The 19573-nt window shown below is 40.9% G+C and overlaps 1 protein-coding gene across 2 annotated transcripts in view; it reads left to right on the forward strand.

Moving 5' to 3' along the window:
- LOC101858095 overlaps positions 1–19259 on the forward strand; it is a 29911-nt gene extending 10652 nt beyond the window's left edge. Inside the window, exons 6-12 of one of the 2 annotated variants that reach the window (XM_013080543.2) lie at positions 166–766; positions 4703–4850; positions 6745–6862; positions 9766–9867; positions 13735–13827; positions 16030–16192; positions 19078–19259. In XM_013080543.2, coding sequence (XP_012935997.1) covers positions 166–766; positions 4703–4850; positions 6745–6862; positions 9766–9867; positions 13735–13827; positions 16030–16192; positions 19078–19168 — 1316 coding nt within the window. In that variant the 3' untranslated portion in view covers positions 19169–19259. The remainder of the gene's footprint in view (positions 1–165; positions 767–4702; positions 4851–6744; positions 6863–9765; positions 9868–13734; positions 13828–16029; positions 16193–19077) is intronic. The other variant, XM_013080544.2, reaches the window with a different exon arrangement.
- The last annotated feature ends 314 nt before the right edge of the window (positions 19260–19573 follow it).

A 19573-nucleotide genomic window follows, 5' to 3' on the forward strand; every position in this document is an offset into this window, starting at 1 on the left:
CCCCCCCATCTTTTTGTAGTTCTATCGTGTCTTTTATTCCTAGAGCTTTCTCTTTCGTCCTTCCTGGTTCACTCCCATACACAGGTCGGTACAGAATGACAACATCCCAGAACTTCTTGGTTTGTTTGTTTATATCCCCAACCTGTCATCTCTCTGTTGGTACAGGTAGGCCGGCTAGTAGCAAAAGTGGCCACATACCAGCACATATGTCTGCGCCATTCAAGACGAAACCGGAGACAGCTGTCAGAGGAGGGGCTCACCGGAAACAGACGAGGCAGATCTCCCAGCAGACGCGACTTCAACGGTCAGGGGCAACTAGTGGGCTGTTGCTAGGCAACAAGACGTATAAAACTTTGCCGGGAATTAAGGCGAAACAGGGACAGGTAGAAAATACAAACGCTCCATTGATGCCTGCTAGTAGTCCTGAGAGTGGGGGTATCTATCAGCCGTGTCCAGACACAATACAGAGTGGTGCCTCTGGATCACCGACTCAGCAGGAACTGAAGTATTCTTCTTTCGATGAGATTGTCGGAAGTAGTGACAGCACGGGCTCAGAGAGGGAGAACGCTGTCAGGACTTGTACAACTGGCCATGACCTTCCTTGTGACGGGCACGACAGAGCCAGAGACACGGTGACAGTTCACAGCAAGACAATACAGCAGTCGCAGAAAGATCTTGTCTCTGACGACAGAGATGGTCAGGACATAAATAGCTGCCATGCAGCGGAAGTGGAGTGTCCTAAGTCTTTGGACCTAAAGACAATTGGGTACGTAATATATATGTGTCACGACTTGGTGGAATCGGGCGCTCGTCAATTTTTGAGCATATAGAGCTGTTAGTATCATCTTATACCTCGTTCGTTTGTTTTGCACTTTTTTAAAAAAATACCCATTTATCTTGTATAGAAGTCGAGATATTTGCTATTGAAGCAGATGGGGGTTGTCTTATGTGAGAGGTAAAATTAGCGAGAAAATGGCCCCCAAAAATTGGTGACTTTCAAAGCTTGAGGATCCTTGGAAACTGTAACTTTACATTTTTCGTGCCTTTAATGAACGTTCTTCGGTAACATCTACTCAAAAATGCGTTTCCAAAAGGACATTAAACGTGCGGAGTCAAAAATGACGTTTTCTTTAATTTCATTGTTTTGACAAGCGCCTGATTTCACCATGCTGCCTTACATACATCATCTTAATTTTGAATTTTAGCGGAGTCGATTTTACTGGAGATGCAAAAAATTTATTTGGTTTCAATACGCAACAATCTAGGGGCCAGCGGGTTGTTTGACGCTATTTCTAACGTTTCTGGAGCATTCAGACCTGTCTTTTTAAAATTTATCTTTATTTGTTGTTGGGTTTTTTTTGGAAAGTGTTTTACAGTGCTCGCAACTGCATAAGGTCATATGAGCGCACTGGACACATTAAGCATTTTCAGTTTGGTATGAATTCATTTTGAATTTTGCCTGTGTGACGGTTGAAGCCTACTCTTTTCAGACCTCCGGAGGGATATTTAAGGTGCACAACTTGCACAAGAGACCTCCAAGATATTTTCATCCTTGTCTGAGAAGGCTAGGTGTTAGATAATTTTTACCTACCATAAGATCAGGGGTGTGGCTGAAAGACAGCAGGGAAGGGGTAGAAAGTGGAGATGAAAGAACATGATAAGAGAGCTGGAATGGAGGTCAATGGAGATGACAGTACAATCCGCTTATATCGACATGCTGTGGGAAGTGGATTTGATGTCGATAGATAAAAATGTCAATAAAATGAAAATATAATATAAAGCCAAAGAGGAAAAAACAAGGGGAGGTCAGCGGTAAAAAACAACACTACTTTTTAAAGCTGCTTGCTTGCCTTGATTCTTGAAACTGACAAGAGGCGGAGGGGGGTGGTGGGTTGGAGTTACGGCACCAAAGACCGAGCAACGTGAGGTGCACACTACACACCTGTGCAAACTTTGTTGTAGCATCCTTGTAAGACCTGTTTATGGCCGCTTGCTTTGGAAAATGGAAAGGCGACAGACAGAGAATGGGATGGGGAAAGGGAATGAACGATCGGGAGTGGGGGTGGGGAGGTGATGCCCAGCATGTGAGACGCTCTTGTCTGTGAAGCGCAGTAGCCTACTGTGTTGGAGTTGGGGACTACACTGTGTAGGCCCTACATGACCTACTGAAGCCTGGTGTGTCAATGCTACTTGGTGGGTATGCGGACTAAATAAAGAACTAATGCATTGACCGTTAGCGTGGCTTTTTCCCCCATTTATGTTCGTGGGCTTTGCCAGGTACCCAGGAAGCATGTGGATAAAGCAGAGTGGGCCGAAAGAAAGTCGATGTAAGAGAAATTGTTTAGTGAAGATATTGAAGGAAAAATTTCGTAATTGGAAAACATGTCGATATGTTAAAATGTCGCTAAATCGGATGTCGATATAAGTAGATCATACTGTATTTTTTATAGAAGAAAAAGATGATACCAATAGCTCCGTATGTCAAAAAATTGATGAGGGCCTGATTCCACTGCATCGTGACACAAATGTTTTATGTCTTCATCGTCACCATTTGGATCCTTTAGTCAGCTAGGCCTGTATGCTTACACCGTGCTAGGACTGAGTGGTGTTTCCAAGGACATCCAAGCAAAAGAACTGAGATACTCCGTAAAATGTGTCGTGACGCTGTGGAATCAGGCGCTCGTCAGTTTTCAAGCATGTGGACTTATTGGTATCGCCTTAAAACTTGTTCATTTTCCTTCCTTTTTCAATGAAAGAAATACCCATTTATCTTGAATACAAGTCAAAATATCTGTGATTGAAGGAAGTGGGGGTTGCCTGTTTCAGAGACAAAATGGACAAAAAAATGGCCACCAAAGTTTGGTTATTTACATAGCCTGAGAGTCCATGGAAACTGACAATTTACATTTATTTTCTGTGCCTATAATCACCATTTTTCAGTAAAATCCACGCCCAATTGGTTTCTTAAATGGACATAGAAAGTGTTGAGCCAAAAAACAAAATTTCGATAAAAATTGCCAAACCGTAGGAAAAATGCCAGTTTCTTCTATTTCAACATTTTGACGAGTGCCTGGTTTCATCATGCTGCCTCACAAAAATGGCTTCCTTACCGGAGAACTGAACTCACATCTTTCATGCACTTGGTGCAGAGCATTGGTGTAGAGCATTACACCACCGGCATGAGTATTGTGCTCAGGGTTTCTTGGTGGGGAAACAGAATTTTGTATCCCCCATAGGTTGAAAAATCTGTTATAAACAGAATTTTGTATCCCCCATGGGTTGAAAAATCTGTTATAAACAGAATTTTGTATCCCCCATGGGTTGAAAAATCTGTTATAAACAGAATTTTGTATCCCCCATGGGTTGAAAAATCTGTTATACTAGGGAAATTTTCATTTTCCAGTGTTAATGTGGAATAGTTTTGTGCTGTTTGAACTGAAGAGAAAGAGAAGCTGTGTCAAATGAAATAGATAGAGAGCAACTGGCCAGCTTAAAAGAAAGGGCTCATCATCATCATCGTTGACCGCAAAAAGACAAAAAACTGTGGAGACTAGATCATTATCAACATCATCATCATCATCATCATTTAAAGTAGGAAAAATTTACTTGAGACTTGGATAGGATTGGTCATATTTAATCAGATATAGGTGTTTAATGTTTCGCCCATGGGGCTTCTTCAGGAACATAATATCTAAAAAAGAAAAAAAAAAAGAGTGATGACACAATAGCAACGAAGCGTTCACTATGAGTTACGTCATCATCATCATCATCATCATCATCATCATCATCATCATCATCATCATCATCATCATCATCATCATTACTGCCTTTCTTGCCCTGAAGCAGGGTATAAGCCACAAACAAATACTTTCCACCTTTCTCTATCCTGGGTGAGCCTCTTGTTAACGTGAGGCTGATAGTAGTGATAGGAGGTACAAAAATTTATTATACAGCTTGACATTCACAAGACCCAGATTCCTTAAAGTTCTGCTGAGGGGCTCTCGTGGTCGATATGTACAATGTTTGCCTCTCATTCAATAGGTCCCGGGTTCAAAACCTGACAGAGTCGGATAATATTCTTCCCCATAAAATTTTCCTTTCACCTCCTTTCCTGCTCTCTAAACATGTTCTGTTGTCTACTTTTGTTTCCACTTTCTGCCCCCTTAACACCCCCCCCCCCCCTTTTGCCTCCTCCTCTGAGCTCCTGACTCTTTCTGCAGCCTTCCTACTACTACTCCTCTTGACTCCCTCTTACTGTTGTCTTTCATCCACACCCCTGACCCTAGGGTAGGTAAGATATAACACCTAGTCTTCTCAGAGACGGGCGAAAAAATCTTGGAGGTCCAGTGTGCAAGTTGAGCACATTAACGATCCCTTTGTTGTCCTAAAATCGATAAGAGTAGGCTTCGACCATCACGCGCACAAAATCTAAAATCAGTTCCTACCAAATTGATAAATGATTAATGTGTCATGGGCGCTTGTACGACCTTATGCAGTTGCAAGCGCCATAAAACACTTACTCCTCACTCCCCCCCCCCCCCTCCCAAAGTTCAGATACAATTTTATCACACCATTAGATCAACTATATAATTGAATGAAAAAATTTCACCCAGAAATGATAAAAGTAAAAGAACGTTTTTGTTTGAACTGAGAACTATTTTGTTTTGTTTTGTTTTTTTGGTTGTTTTCTTTTCAATTACAGACCCTCACTGCGTTTACCAGCCAGGCTACTAAAACTTTTCTCCTTGAACAACTCCCTTCGACAAAAATGTCGAAATGCTCAACTGACCAGAAAAGTGATGCCAGTGGACCCGGCACAGCATTTTGTGGACAGGTTACGTCAATCACAGGTCAGTGGTCGGCCTCTATCGTGGTCATATTTGCGAGGGTTGTGGAGGGGACGGGGGTGCGCGTGCATCTAATGGCAGCTGGTAGCTTAGAACGTGGGTGGCTAAAACCAGGAATGGTGAACTTTTATTTCAATACCAATTTGTGAAGCAATCAATTAATTGACATCTCGGGACCTCAGTGCTTTCTTGTGGTATTTCCATTTCCAATAACAGGGAAAACAGTTTATAATAATAGCAAAGAGTGAGCTTAAGAAGAAGTCATATTTTCACTGTTAAAAAAAAAATGGAAATACAACAAGAAAGCACTGAGGTTAAGAACTCTAAATTTAGAAATAGGGAACCAAATTCTCTTCTGAATTTACCCCCCCATCCCTCCTTCTCCCCCCCCCCCCTCTCTCTATATCTATCAATCTCTCTCTCTCTCCCTCCCTTTTCTTTCTCTCGCCTCTGTCTTTCCTTCTCCCTCTCTGCATATTATTTGTTAAAATTACTTTTTGGTCTTTCAATGGAAGAATAACCACTAGACTACCGCCACCACAGATGAATTTTTCATGCACATGTAACTAATGATTAACGAAAAGGATCGTTTTTAATGCATAGATTACCTACTGCCAATTTATCAGTTATTGCTCCTTTCTTATCCTTTTCTCATATTTATCATCCCTTTTCCTGTGCAGTCGAAATTGTCTAAGACAGCCGCCCGTTTTCGAGGTGAAAAGTAACCTTCTTAGATAAATGGCCATCTTACACTGTGTCATTGTAATGTAAAAAAATATGCGAGGGAGGAAATGGGAAGTGGCTTTTTGTACAGGTGATTGTCTTGTAGTATACAGGTAGCCATTAGAGCAGATTTGACTATTCTAATCTCATGGAGGTTGACTAGACATAATTTGAGATGCACGGGTAGTAATAACTGCCCGCTACTTTCATTGAAAAGGAGCAAACATAGAGCACACGGTAGAGATCTAATGCCAGGTGCTTACTTTTCATTCTGTCCTTTTTTCCCCGTATCAAGTCTCTCCACCCCACGCGGTGATGATGTGGTGCCAAATCAAGGCCACGTTAGCCCTATCCATACGTCGTGTTTTACTATCGTATCCATACGACGTGGGGAACTCTGTGCCACCACTTTCCAAAGAGGAAATTTACTCGTTAATCTGATCCGTATGCTTTACATAGCAGTCTGTCAAAATGATTTTTTGAGAAATACTGAAAGTTTCAAAAAGATCTTCGTACTAGAAGTATTCTAAAATGTGAAGAATACAACCCGGGAGGTACAAAATGACCCCAGGGCATACGGATAGAAGGGTTAATTCACTGACTCAATTTGCATCAACACCAAAGGGCATCCAGCTTTTGCTCTCGCTCTCTCCTGAACACACGGTATGACGCGTCATAAAAATTGAATGTGTAATAATATAATAAACTTAGGCCGACTGTGGGTCATGTAGTCATGTAGGTCCAATTTGCCACCTATGTTCGTTGTTGTTTTGCTTCATTTGTTTTTTCCCTGCTTTCCTGTCCGTTTGTTTTAGGATTTTGTCAATTGTTGGGCCACTGTTATAGCAGAGCATGTCTGTCAGTACACCTGCTATATTCCCAGTTTCCTGTGGTTCCGAACTTGCGCAGTTTTCGAAATTAGCGAAATATTTGTTCGTTTACCCTTAAACTTAAACATTGGTAGATTTTATTTTATAATCTAAATTTCATTACAAAGATACTACCGGTACATCACTTTTTAAGAATGCATATACCTCTTTTACTGAAATACGGCTGTATTGGCTGGGGCTGGGGTTAGGAAGTGCACAAAAATGGCTTGGGCTGGAAAAGGAAGGATTAGATTGACAGTTTTTATCTGAATGAACGAGACACCAGTGGTGGTTATTTTGTGCAGTGTGCCCCTGGAGCAGAGATGTACCACAGAGCTCAAGCCCTTGCCTGTCTGCACGAGCACAACACTCTCCTGGATGTACTGAAGGATCTGAATCTTGAGCGTCTATCAGGTGATGGAGGTGCATTGTAGCAGGCACGCAGCAAGCATGCACATAGTGAGATACTCACATAGAAGGGAATTGATTTTCAAGTCCCTAATTTTTTTTTACAAGAATATTCTTTGTATTTAAAATACATGCATGGCGAAATTCATACATGATGTAACGGAAAGGTTTCCCATGTCCCGCCAATTCGGCTATGTGCGTGCTAGACTGAAGTATACTGTAGAGTCAAGACTTTACTTTTGTATATATATATATATGAGGGGCTGAGATTCAAAACCCGCTACTTTCATTTGAGCACTTTTGAGAAAAATCTGCTTTTTAGATTTTAAATAGTTCTATATGCACGAACTGAATGCAGAATGTACAACAGAGAGTGGCAGGGAGCTGGTCTACCAACACAGGCAGCTTGACTAAAAAATGTATGATGATTAAAATAATAAACAATTTGGGGTATAAAGTGGTGGTGGTAGGATTTGCCCAAACCAGCTACGGTATATCCCGAAAAAAAAAGTCCATTTTATATATTTGATAGAGATAGCTCTCTCTCACCCTCTGCCAGCAGGCAAAAAATTCTTTTTCCTCTATTAGTACTTTGCTAAATGTTGTGAGAGGACTACTGTGGTTGTCATTAGAGCAAAAGAGTGACATAAGTCGAAATCGTTCAAGCTGGTCGTCCATTGTCAAGCAGAAACGTGGTTGTCTTTGACACGTGTACACCGCCCCGGGGCAGTGCCACTGACTGAAGTGTCTTTAGGCCATTCCCAAAGGGGGGACATATCTCGTTCAAGCATAGTAGAATTGTAAATGGGCTGACTCATGTCACGCTCATAACTGTGCCTGATCTAAAACAGGGAACTGCTGCTTTTTCTTTCCTGATCCTTACTATTGTCTTTTTCCACTACTTCTTTTGTATGTTTGTTACTACCTTGTGACCGGGGGGCTCTCGTGGCCTAGAGGTTAAGGTGTTGGCCTCTCATTCAAAGGTCCCGGGTTCGAATCCGGGTAGCGACCGAAAAATTTTCTTCTCTAAAATTGTCTCCTTTCACCACCTTTCCTGCTCTCTAGCGATGTTCTGTTGTCTGCTTTCATTTCCACTATCTGCCCTCACCTCCTTTGCCCCCTCCTCTGGGCTCCTGACTCTTTCTGCAGCCTTTCTACTGCTACTCTTTGGCTCCGCCTTACTGCTGTCTTTCTGCCACACCCCTGATCTTCTGGTAGGAAAGATCTACACCTTGCCTTCTCGGACAAGGGCGAAAATCTCGGAGGGCCCGTGTGCAAGTTGCGCACGTTAAAGATCCCTTGGTGGTCTAAAATCGATGAGAGTAGGCTTCGGCCGCCACCCAGGCAAAATTCAAAAATTTCCTACAACTGAAAATATTAGGTGTGTCCCGCGCGCTCATATGACCTATGCAGTTGCGAGCGCCGTAAAACACTTTACAAAAACAAAAACAAATCCCTTGTGACCTGCTATTTTGGGGTGCCTTGATAGTCGAAGCAGACCTTGTGTTGTTGAAGCTAGAGAGGTGAGCAGTCTAAGTCTGTTTCCCTGGAAAGACTTCTCTGTTGACACCCACCCCTTGGCGCTCATATGACCTTATACAGTTACGAGCGCCGTAAAACCCTCTACTATTTTTTTTTTAAATGACACGTGTACGTCTTGGAAAGTGTCACCATGATGTAACAAAAAAAATGAAAGGGGGGGAGGTAGGAAGTGGTCGTTTGTACTGTACAGGTTACTGTCTTGGCCAGGTGGCTGTGGGAGCAGATTTGACTGTACTTTTTTTTTTTTTGGTAAGTGTTTTACGGCGCTCGCAACCGCATAAGGGACACATTAAGCATTTTCAGTTTGGTAGGAATTAATTTAGGTTTTTGCCTGGGTGGTGGTCGAAGCCTGCTCTTATCGATTTTGGAATCATCAAGGAATCTTTAACCTGCGCAACTTGTACTCAGGACCTTCGAGATTTTGTCACCTTATCTGAGAAGGTTAGGTGTCTGATCATGAAGAAATTATCTGGTCCTTTGAAGTTCATGTTAACATGTCATCAGTGTTTCTGTTTACTGCATTATTGCATGTGGTTTGTGCAAGAAACAAGAACAGTAAGGCCTAAACAAAATAGGAGAAAAAAGCAAATGACAAGAATTGATGGATTGAGCTCTTGAACTTGAGTCTGTGAAGTCCTGCTTGTCAGACAATACCCCTCGGGTAGACCAGATAAGGGGAATGTAGTTCGCTATCTCAGAATTATAAAGTTCTATCTTGACATTTTTGGCCATTTTGAGTAACTAAGACCATGAGATCAGAAAACGAATGCTCTATCTGCTCTCTATCAATATCATAAGATTATTCTGAGTGGTTATATCATGATTATATTCAAAGAATTGCATTTTGCATTCCCGAAAAGCTTGACATATTGTGAAACTTAAAATGTTTTACGTCAAATTGCTCAGAACTAGGTAGCCTACTGAGCAGATAGCACTTTGTAAAATAATTCTAAGGTAGCAAGTTGTTGACCTTTTTGGACCACTCATGTAGGCGCCTATCCTTTATGCTGACAACAGTTCAGTTTTTCTTTGTATACCCAGTAATTGGTAAAGTGATAATGATAATTATTATTTGATCAATATCATTTTATTGCATCAATAATGAAATGTTTGAGACAGTAATAAATGATGCTAGGGTGATTAGTACCGTAGTTGTTCTGATGTGGTTTTCTCCTTCTTTCCTGTCAAAGATTTATCATCCTTAAAATATCTCTCCTCCTTCTTTTTTGTGTTGTAACACATCTAGTCTTCAGCACTTATATGACCTAATTCTATTCAAAATGCAGTAAAACTTTTACAAAACAAAACAACAACAAAAGTAATTGATACAAGTATGTCCCATATATATTTGGATATGGTTGTGGTTCTGTTTTCAGAGAGTTCACCATACGAAGAACTAGTGAGAGCCAAAACTTCTCTGGAGTTCGTCCTTTCCAAGTTTGCAGAACTGGAGGAAAAGTCAACGTTTCTGTCTCAAGGTGAGTTTTTTCTGTTTTTAAAAAACGTTCAGTGAAAGTAAGCAAGATGTTCAAACCATGAGCTGGTCTGAAGCTGACTTCTGGCACGCAGTAACAGCTTGAAATGTTCGTTGCATCTGTAGTATATTCTTTGTTTTTGTATTTTATTTGTACCAAGAGTTGTTTTGCAGTCCGTTTTTAATTAAAGGTTACACGCTTTCACATAAAGTGAGATGCTGGACACTTGTTGCTGAGGTAATATCGGGTGCCCATTGCGGATGGGGTCGGGTCCAGTTGATCGCCCGATTCGTCTCCTGAAAACAAACATGTTTGTTTTTTAGCCGATCTGTTGGGCGATCATTTTTTGTGCCACGATAGCCACTTTGCGCCCTCAATCTGGCAAACAAACCGACCCGACCCGACCCGACCCGACCAGATCATGGCAATGGGCACCCGGTATAATTAGAAGTCTCATGCAGGCAAAAATCAATATGATTTTCAGTTGATGATAAGTCTGTAAGTTATACCAGAGGCCCTCAGTACTTGAGAGACTCATGAACCAAGTTGTACAAAGTATGGTTAGCAATATCGATGAAATTGCTCATAGAGATACAGTGGAGTCCACTTATAACGAGTCCAGAAATAACGAGAAGTATGTTATAAAGACACTATTCTAAAACCCCGTTTTTTTCCCTTCTTTATCTTTGTAAATAAAATACTGCTATAGCACAATCAAATCAGACAAACTTTTAACACACAAGTCAGTTATAGCGGAATATTGCTGCTGCTGTGCACAGTGCATAGGCCAATTATACATATTATGTAAAACCCCGCCAGTTGAGAAACGAGGTGATCTAGCAAAACAAAGAATGGGAGAGCTCACCTGTGCCAACAGTGAAGGCCAGAGGGAATGAATAGGGAGAGTGTGGCATGCGCAGACAAGCAGTACGCATCTCGTGATAGGCCAGCCTGGACTAGATTATCTAGGCCTACCATGCCTCTCACTTCTCCGATGTGGGGATGGAGAGGTCTCACTGTTGTGATGGATGGAGCGAGTGTGTGGCGTGGGAGGGGTGTGGTGAGTACCCAATGTGCGCGAGCCACGGCGCACCGGCAGTGGAATTTTAGTTGCCGCGGGGGGTTCCCCGCCGGGCGCCTTATCACGTTGGGGTCCCGGGGGTCAGCTCCCTGTCGCCGCTCTGTCTGGGCCGACTTAATTTTTGGTACTTTTCAACTTACTATTTAAGGTGTATCCTAGTATTTATGGTAATTCTCATTTAGTGCACCCAAAGCACGCATTTCTGCTCTTGAGACTCAAAAAAGAACGGACGTTGTAACTTGTCTGGTTATTTCGTTAGACGCGCTGGAGTCGGCAATGCTAAATTGTAATTTTTTTGGGACTAGCGTGAATGAAAAAAAATCAATATAAAAAAAACGCATCGTCAAAATCTGTCGAACTTTTGGAATATGAACGACATAACATTAGAGCAGATACTCAGAAAAGATGGTATCTGCGCTTATAATAGAAGGCTGTAATTTTGCAATTTTATCCATCGGGCACACAATTCGCTACGAAGTAATTCCTCCAAATACAACTTTATGTGTCTAATATAATCATGAATATTCGCATATTTTCTCGAAAGTTTATAAAAGTTATCATGAAGTTTCTCAATGAAAAGTACAAATCGATTTTAGTGCTAGAATATATCTTCAACGTAGATCTAATACACTCACAGTATCTGTTACACTCCAGAAATTGCTTACTTTTCTTAAAACGCTAAGTCTAGGTTTTGTAAGTTGACTGAATAATAAGGATGACTTCTCGTAATTGGGTTATAAGAATAATTTCTAGCTTTCCAGGGACACTGAATCAGCACCAGACTTTTCCAGCTTTTTTTACGTTTCTATGACCATTTGCAATAACTGACAATGTGACTGATTTCTTTACATTCATAATTGTGTCCGCGCATATTTCCTACACAAAAACTAAGAATGAATGTTTTAGCTGTCATTATTTTTATTCCATACTAGAAGTTTATCTCTACCCATGTATTTACACGGTTTTGTGGTTTTTAAAAATCGCTTATATTATATCTTTTTAGTTGTATGCAGGCTGCCACAGACACAGCATGATTCATGAACAAACGCAGAGTAACTTTCTCTTGTTTAATAGTAAAATAAGAGCTAACGCTGATCATCTTTAGTTAAAATATGCAGATGTGCATCTTTCTTCTCTTATAACTTGACTATTACTACTACCGCAGATTTAAGATTTCTCATGGTAAAAGACATGATATTCGTAGTCAGTTTAACACAGAATTTGGAGAGATCTGTCGTGCCTTTTTTAAAATAACAATCATTTATTCATAACTTTGTAACTAAAATAGGACAAATTGGGTACTCTACAAACACTTGTCTAGAACAAAAACTAAGGCACAGAAACTAACCATTCTAACGCAGAATAAATCTCAAGACATTGAACTTTTAGTACATCCGCGTAATGGTTTGCTGTGTGGGATGGGGAAGAAGTTATATCGTTTTAAACATTGTCAAAAATGCGAACTTCCCGACCGACACCGGCAAAGTCGCCTCAGGGCTCATTAACCCCGTGACCCCGAGCCAGGGAGCTCCGGCGGGCTGCTGAGTCACGCGAACTAAAAGTAACAGAATCGGGCGAAAAGTGACGCCGTGGAGCAGACAGAACGCACCTCAGTGTGTGGTGGGGTAGGGGACAACACAGGGGGCGAGTAAGCCTAGAGCCCTTTCTTTCTGGTCGCTGACGCCGAGCTTTCAACATCGCTAGCGCTAGAGAAAGAAACCTGATTCTATTTTTGATCAACTAGAGGTCATGTTGAACAAAATCGTCATCAGGGAGATAACAAAAAAAGAAATAAACAGGACACCAAACTCATAGATATTAGGCCTACTTTAATATCTCCGTTCAGTTTATTACTGGATCCCTTATAACGAGAATCCTGCTATGTAACGGATACTTTGATATTTCGCAACAGTCCCCTCCCTCTCATTATAACAGGATTCCACTGTACTTGGTCACTGCTGAGCATTCTTGAGCTAGTCATAATATTACCCCTAGCCCCCCCCCCCCCTCCCCACCACCAAAAAAAAACCCAACCTAGGATGTTCTCCAGAAAAATTTACAGCTTTGATGTACTTCTGTCTTTGTTCTGTTAGTGTTTCTATGCTTTCTTTGTTGGTCTGAACCCATTATCACCCACAAATAAATCTGGGAGGGTGAGAATGTTTTTGGGTGTTCTAGAGTCCTCTGGGGGTAATGAAAGATTTAAAGTTAAAGTGTATGGAGCATAATGTAGAGCTTAGAATGTGCTATACAAATTTATACGCAGTTATTATTGTTAAAGTTGCTCCTCATACCATTCTCACTCTCCATAGTATCACTTTTTCCAGTGAAAATGTATTTACAAATCAAAAAGAAATCTTGATGCTCATCAGTCTCATACATGGCCCAGAATGTGGATCGGCTACCCTGTGCACTGACAGAAGTTGAAAGTGAAGTGCCTATCAAATTGTTACCAGATGAGTCTAGTTGCAGGAGCCAATATGTTTGAGATTTTAAACTCTTTTTTGCTTTTTTTGTCTTCTATCTGGGATCTAGTACTGGTAGATCTAAGGTCTTTATGAAATTTCATGTTTGAGCTTGAATTTTTGTAAGGGCTTTTATACACAATACACACATAATATTATTCCATTAGAAAGTGCTGTCTTTCTGTAAACCTTATGCACTGGATACAAAAGGAAAATGTTGGGAGGCCTTTGTACTGGTTTTTGGTTGGATTTTTGTTTTCTTTTTTTTTTACATTTTTGTTTTTCTTTTTTTTACATTTTTGTTAAAACACTTGTTTCCCACAGTTCAGTTCCGAGAGTTGCCTCATGAGGACCTCGTTGTGGAGAGTGCTTCCGAGTCCCTGCCGGTGTTGTTGGCGTCCCAGAATCTGCATCACGGTCAGCATCTCGCACTATAACATACAGTGGAAACCTAATATAACAGGGATGGTGGGAGTAGAGAAAATGTCCTGTTACAGTGGAAACCCCTGATATAACAGGGATGGTGGGAGTAGAGAAAATGTCCTGTTACAGTGGAAACATGATATAACAGGGATGGTGGGAGTAGAGAAAATGTCCTGTTACAGTGGAAACATGATATAACAGGGATGGTGGGAGTAGAGAAAAATGTCCTGTTGTATCCGATCCCTGTTAAAATAAATCAAAAATGCGAGGAAAGTAAGCATTTGGGGACTAATCCAGCTGTACTTATTCATGAGTAGTTTCCCTTGCCACAAGTACCCACGAACAGAGGTTTTGGCACCAACTTTCTCCTTGCCTCCTTAAACCAGCATCTGCATCGGGTAGTCTCATCTTCTTTCGATCCAGAGCAAACTTTGCATTGGAGTGTGCTGCCACTATTTTCTCTCTATCCTTGATAATGGTGTGAATCGACCTTTGTGGAAAGTCGAACTGACGACAAATTTCTGCCAGTGGAGCTGGCTTTTTGTCAACAGCCGGGATTATTTCGTATTTTTTGTCAATTGAAAGGCATTTTCTCTTGCGTTTGACATCGTTGGTGACACATTACACGTCCGTGTTGCTACATGTAGGTTTCGGCCTAGATCGAGGTCTGTAGCACACTGCAGCCCTCTCTCGCTTCACACACTGCGTGTGCTTGCAGTGGCCTGGCTTGCGTGGGCTTGCTCCATCACTGCTTTACTCTCTCTCTCTCTCTCTCTCTCTCTCTCTCTCTGCCTCCCTCCCTCTCTCTCTCTCTCTCTCTCTCTCTCTCTCTCTCTCTTTACTCATTGTTAACAAGCCTTTGTCCCTGCTATAACTGGTTAGGCTCCGGTGAGGCCCTGTTATTTCCGATAACTTTTAATAGAGACGAAGACTGAAAGAGTAGGAAAAAACAGGGATTTCAAAAATCCCTGTTATTACTGGGCCTGTTATATATGGTTTCCACTGTATATGTAATGTAGGCCTACTGTGTCCATTCAGGCTGTAGGAGGGCTGAGACAGGACAATTTGCTCTTTTCCTGTTTGGCCAGTTCAAGTTTAATTAATAATAAATTGCATTTATATTGCGCATATCCACAAAGAAGTGCTCAATGCGCTGTACAATAATACAAAGAACATATATATGCAGCGCACAGCTCCTATAGTAATCCTCTTTCTCCCGCTCTCTCACTCTGTCTCTCTGTCTCTGTCTCTCTCTTTTTCTCTCTCTCTCTCTCTCTCTCTCTCTCTCTGTCTCTCTCTCTCTCTCTCTCTCCAGTAGGCCTACATCCTTGAGTAAAGACAATCCCACAAAGCTTACCCAGACACCCTCGCACACATTGATGAATTCACACAGTCATAACTTCTTACAGTTGTAGTAGGTAACAAAGGATTTAATTTACTCTCAGTTGTCAACATGCTTTAACTTATCACTTTTTAAAATTTAATTATTGAAGATTTTTATATTTTTCGTCTTATCCCAGGGATTTTTGTTTAATAACTTAAAAACTTGTAGGTGTATTTTTCTGGTGGTAATGTCTATAATGTATGGCATGCTTACAGTGGACACACGCTTAATTAAGATAAGATATGATAAGATAATACTTTATTGTCCCAGAGGGAAATTTTTCTTTGCTGTACAGGACTGTAAAAACACATGCAAGTATACATAAAAATTAAGATCATGTGGAATCTATTACTCTCATTAAAATTCAATTTATTTGAAAAGAAAAGTAAAACTGACAAATGTACATATCACACCAGATGCATCATTCAACCACAAGCAGGAATTTAACTACAAGACCTTTAGATACTTGACGTATATACTCACAAAAGCAATACACCTTGATGTTTATTTTGACATTAGCCTGATACTAGATGATGAAAACTTTTTTTGTAGATCTCTAAGATCTTTCCTTCTTTGTTTATAGAGGTAGGCCTATTTATCTAGATGTACCGCTGCGTGATCTTGCCAAGGCCTATAGAAGGAATAGGACTGATGTGTCATGTAAACAGTCTTTGTGTTGTAGTTGTAGTCATGTTCATTCGAGTGTGGAAGATTGGGACTTTACTTTTTCTCTCTCTATTGTTGTCATGTTGTTACACCTACGTATAGGTCCTGTCTCTCTATTGTTGCCATGTTGTTACATCTGCATGTAGGTCCTGTGTGGCAGATGAGAGAGCCTGGTCTGCTGGGAGAGCAGTTGGCAGCGTGTTCCGAGTGGCAGGAGCTTCAGTTCTCCCTGTGCCGGCTGGAGCTGTTGGCGGCCGTCACGCGGCGAGCGAAATCAGAGTGGTGGCCTGCACTGGAGAAGGAGAACGGGTGTGTGTAGGATTACTGGCATCGGTGGGGGGGGGGGGGCTAGAGGTAATATTATGACTTGCTCAAGAACGCTCAGCAGTGGCCAAGTATCTCTATGATGAGCAATTTCATTGATATTGTTAACCATACTTTGTACAACTTGGTTCACGAGTCTCTCATGCGCTGAAGGCCTCTAAAGACTTATCAACTGCTTCAGAAACACAGTGGTTAAGCTCTCAGACTCGCAACTGTAAGGTCGTGGGTTCGAATCTCGTCAGGGGGTCTGACGTTGCGTCCTTGGGAAAAGCACTTTACACAAATTTTCCTCACTTCACCCAGGTGGGAATGGGTACCCAGCTATAGACAGTAGAAAATCTTGTCAGTTTGTTAGTGTCTGAGCGCTTTATCGGCTGCTTGCACTGTATGCTTCCCGGGAAGCTGAGAATGATTCTGAGTGTACTACTGGGGTAATAATATAGAATATAGTGTGTAAAGCGCATAGAGCTTGCTGTCGAGCAGGGATATGCGCTATATATAGGTAGTGTAGACACGGCCTCACGGCCTTCCGAGCGCGTAGTATCGGTGAAATCGGGATAATTCTGATGGCTGTTTCTTTGCTCTTACGCTATAAAACACTAAATGCTCTACACCTTATAAAAGTTCAGCTTTTCCTCGTTTCAATGGTGTAAGTTCTTTATATGTCGATTATTAGGAGCTGGAGAATTGCTATGGAAAGCGAAGCCCCTCGCTGTCAGAATGCGTGGTCGGCTGGTTCAAAAAATGACACGCGTGCTTTCAAATGCTTTGCAGAAGGATTGATGATTAATAGTGTCTTTTTATTGGCGGAGAACTGTAGAACTTTGGACGGGCTTTCCTGTAGTATATTTTTAACCTTTGGCGTATAAATAGAAAGCCTTTTAAAATAGAGTCAAAATTTTCAAATACCATTTTTTTACATAAAATATGTAAAATACCGGCTCAAACAAGGTACATCAATGCTTCCATGAAACTCGGAAAGCATGTGATTCCCCCACGCGGGGCGCGCTCAGTACACTACAGCATAGAGCCGACTCGCTCGCCGTGGGGGGCCGGTGCGGCGCCAGCGGGGTCAACGCTCGGTGCTTTTGTCAAAATAAAGACAGATCATTGTGTTTGCGGCGATAAAATACTTATTTGTAATAATCTTACTTTCTTGGAAAAAATTAGGCTCCATATATATCTATGTTATAGTGATTGTACTCTGTTAATGTGGAGATGTTTGGCGCACTTGGTACTCTTTTTATTATCTGTAAAACATGGGGTTGCAGCCAGTGAGCAAGTTAAAACAAATTTGATCAAATTTTAAACAGCTACCATTTTCATAAAAATTGACTGAGATTTTAAAGAATGGTACCAAAATTCTCAGGAGATATAGGCCTTTCATATATGGAACAGATAAATTTGGCATCCAGCTACTTTGAAAATTTAGTTTCTGGTAGGCTTACCTACTATATAAATGCTATTTTTTATTATTATTGTTATTATTATTATTATTTCTGTAGTAGATCTTCGTGTATAGGATGCAACTCTTTACCTAAAAGTCAGGACTTCGTAGTCGCCCAACGTTTTATCCATGAGATATGAGATTAAACACAAAAAAAACCCTAGTGGAAGCCAACCAAGGGAACAAACTCACAAGTTGTGTGAGATGCTGACAGTCAGGGATGATGCAACTGAGATGAATGATGATGTACCTTTTTAATAGTGAGAGTGAGGAGTCTTTAAACATGCATGGGTACTAGTACTATAATTCCTTTGCTTTGACTTTCTGGAAATAAAATGGGCAACTTTTAGATGATGTTGCTCGTCATAAAAAAGTTGGCATGTCCTATCCTCTGAACATAATATGATAGACACCAAAATTTTGGCTGCCAAGTCTTATCAGCACATACGTCCTATGGTATGCAATGATACGTGTACGTTCGTTATTTCTGCGATGGTGTCACAAATCGAAAGTAGATGGTTGTTAGAGACAAGACATCCTATAGCTGACTGACCTGCCAGGACATTTACACTAATTACTGGCGTCTGTGTTTATAAGAAAATGCTTAACTGTCATTGAGATTAAAACAGATTTTGTTCTGACAAATATCTGCCTTGGATAAAAACTAAACCTGAAGAACATATTTAGATCTAGTTTCGATCAGTAAATGTTTGGATGACATGGAATTGTAGAATAGGCTTCCGACAAAATAGAGAACCAGTTTGTGTACAAGCATATTTCAAGATGCCCATTCTCTTTGCTGATCCTTTATTATATAAATAGACGGCTTCCGAAGACTACAATACCAGTGCTTATCAGTGTTCCCAAAAATGTGTTCGTGAAATATATATATTATACCATCTAGGCCTACATCATCAATGCCCTTCACCCTTGGCAGGGTACAGGCCATGGACAAGTGAAATCCTTCCTGTTCTGTCGTGGGCAAACTTTCCTAACTGACCTCAGTTGTGTCTCATTTTCAATTCCCTTCTTCATGCAAAGTTTCCGATCTCCTATGGCCTACCCCTGCCTCCTGTTCCCTGAGAATTCCACTGTAGTGCTTGTCTGGTGGTGTTATTTTTGGTTTTCAAAGAGAGTTTCCAGTTCAATGCCACCTTCCTACACAGCGCGATCTTGTTTTCCACTGGCTCCTGCCCTGCCTTTTCCCAAAACTCTGCATTTTTGACTTTGTCTTGCCATTTAATGTTTAGGAATTTTTGGAGACAGATGGTCTCAACCAGGTATCTAGAAGTAATGGCTTCTGCCTCCATACAGGCAAACGTAAAAATATACATGATAGGGCCTAAACATAAATGTACTTTTTATATAGTATAATATATTATTATATTATATATATATATATATATATGCCATTTTCTTTCAGAGATCCAGCAGTGTTGGAAGCAGTTCACAGTCTTCTTACATCTGCTGCACAGTTCCTGCCAGCTTTTGTTCAAAACCCACATCAGTTGTGACAGGCAATGCTGCTTTCAGAAGTGGATTTGCTCCTCTTGTTATTTGTTTATGAATTGTCTTCTGAGGAATAAACAATTCTACATGATTCGATGTTGCTGTTGGCTTTTTGTTTTTTCATTATTTTCACTATTTAAAGACTGGTTTTATTGCAAATTGTTTTAAATCCTGAAAATTGAGCCAAGTTAAGGGCAATGATTAACCAAAATTCTCTAAGATCATCATCTGATGGCTATGGAAATAAAATCATCATGAATTCTGGTGTCAATAATAGCCCTTTAAGAGGAAAAGATGGATTCTCTCACAGTCACAGTACAAAACAGATCATTACAAATGTGCGGATCGTTTCCTGATTTGAAAAGTTTGGAACAATGTCTTGGGGAATGCAACTGTTTGGTCCCACTTCT

Source organism: Aplysia californica, unplaced genomic scaffold, assembly GCF_000002075.1.
Source record: "Aplysia californica isolate F4 #8 unplaced genomic scaffold, AplCal3.0 scaffold00090, whole genome shotgun sequence".
NCBI lineage: Eukaryota > Metazoa > Mollusca > Gastropoda > Aplysiida > Aplysiidae > Aplysia > Aplysia californica.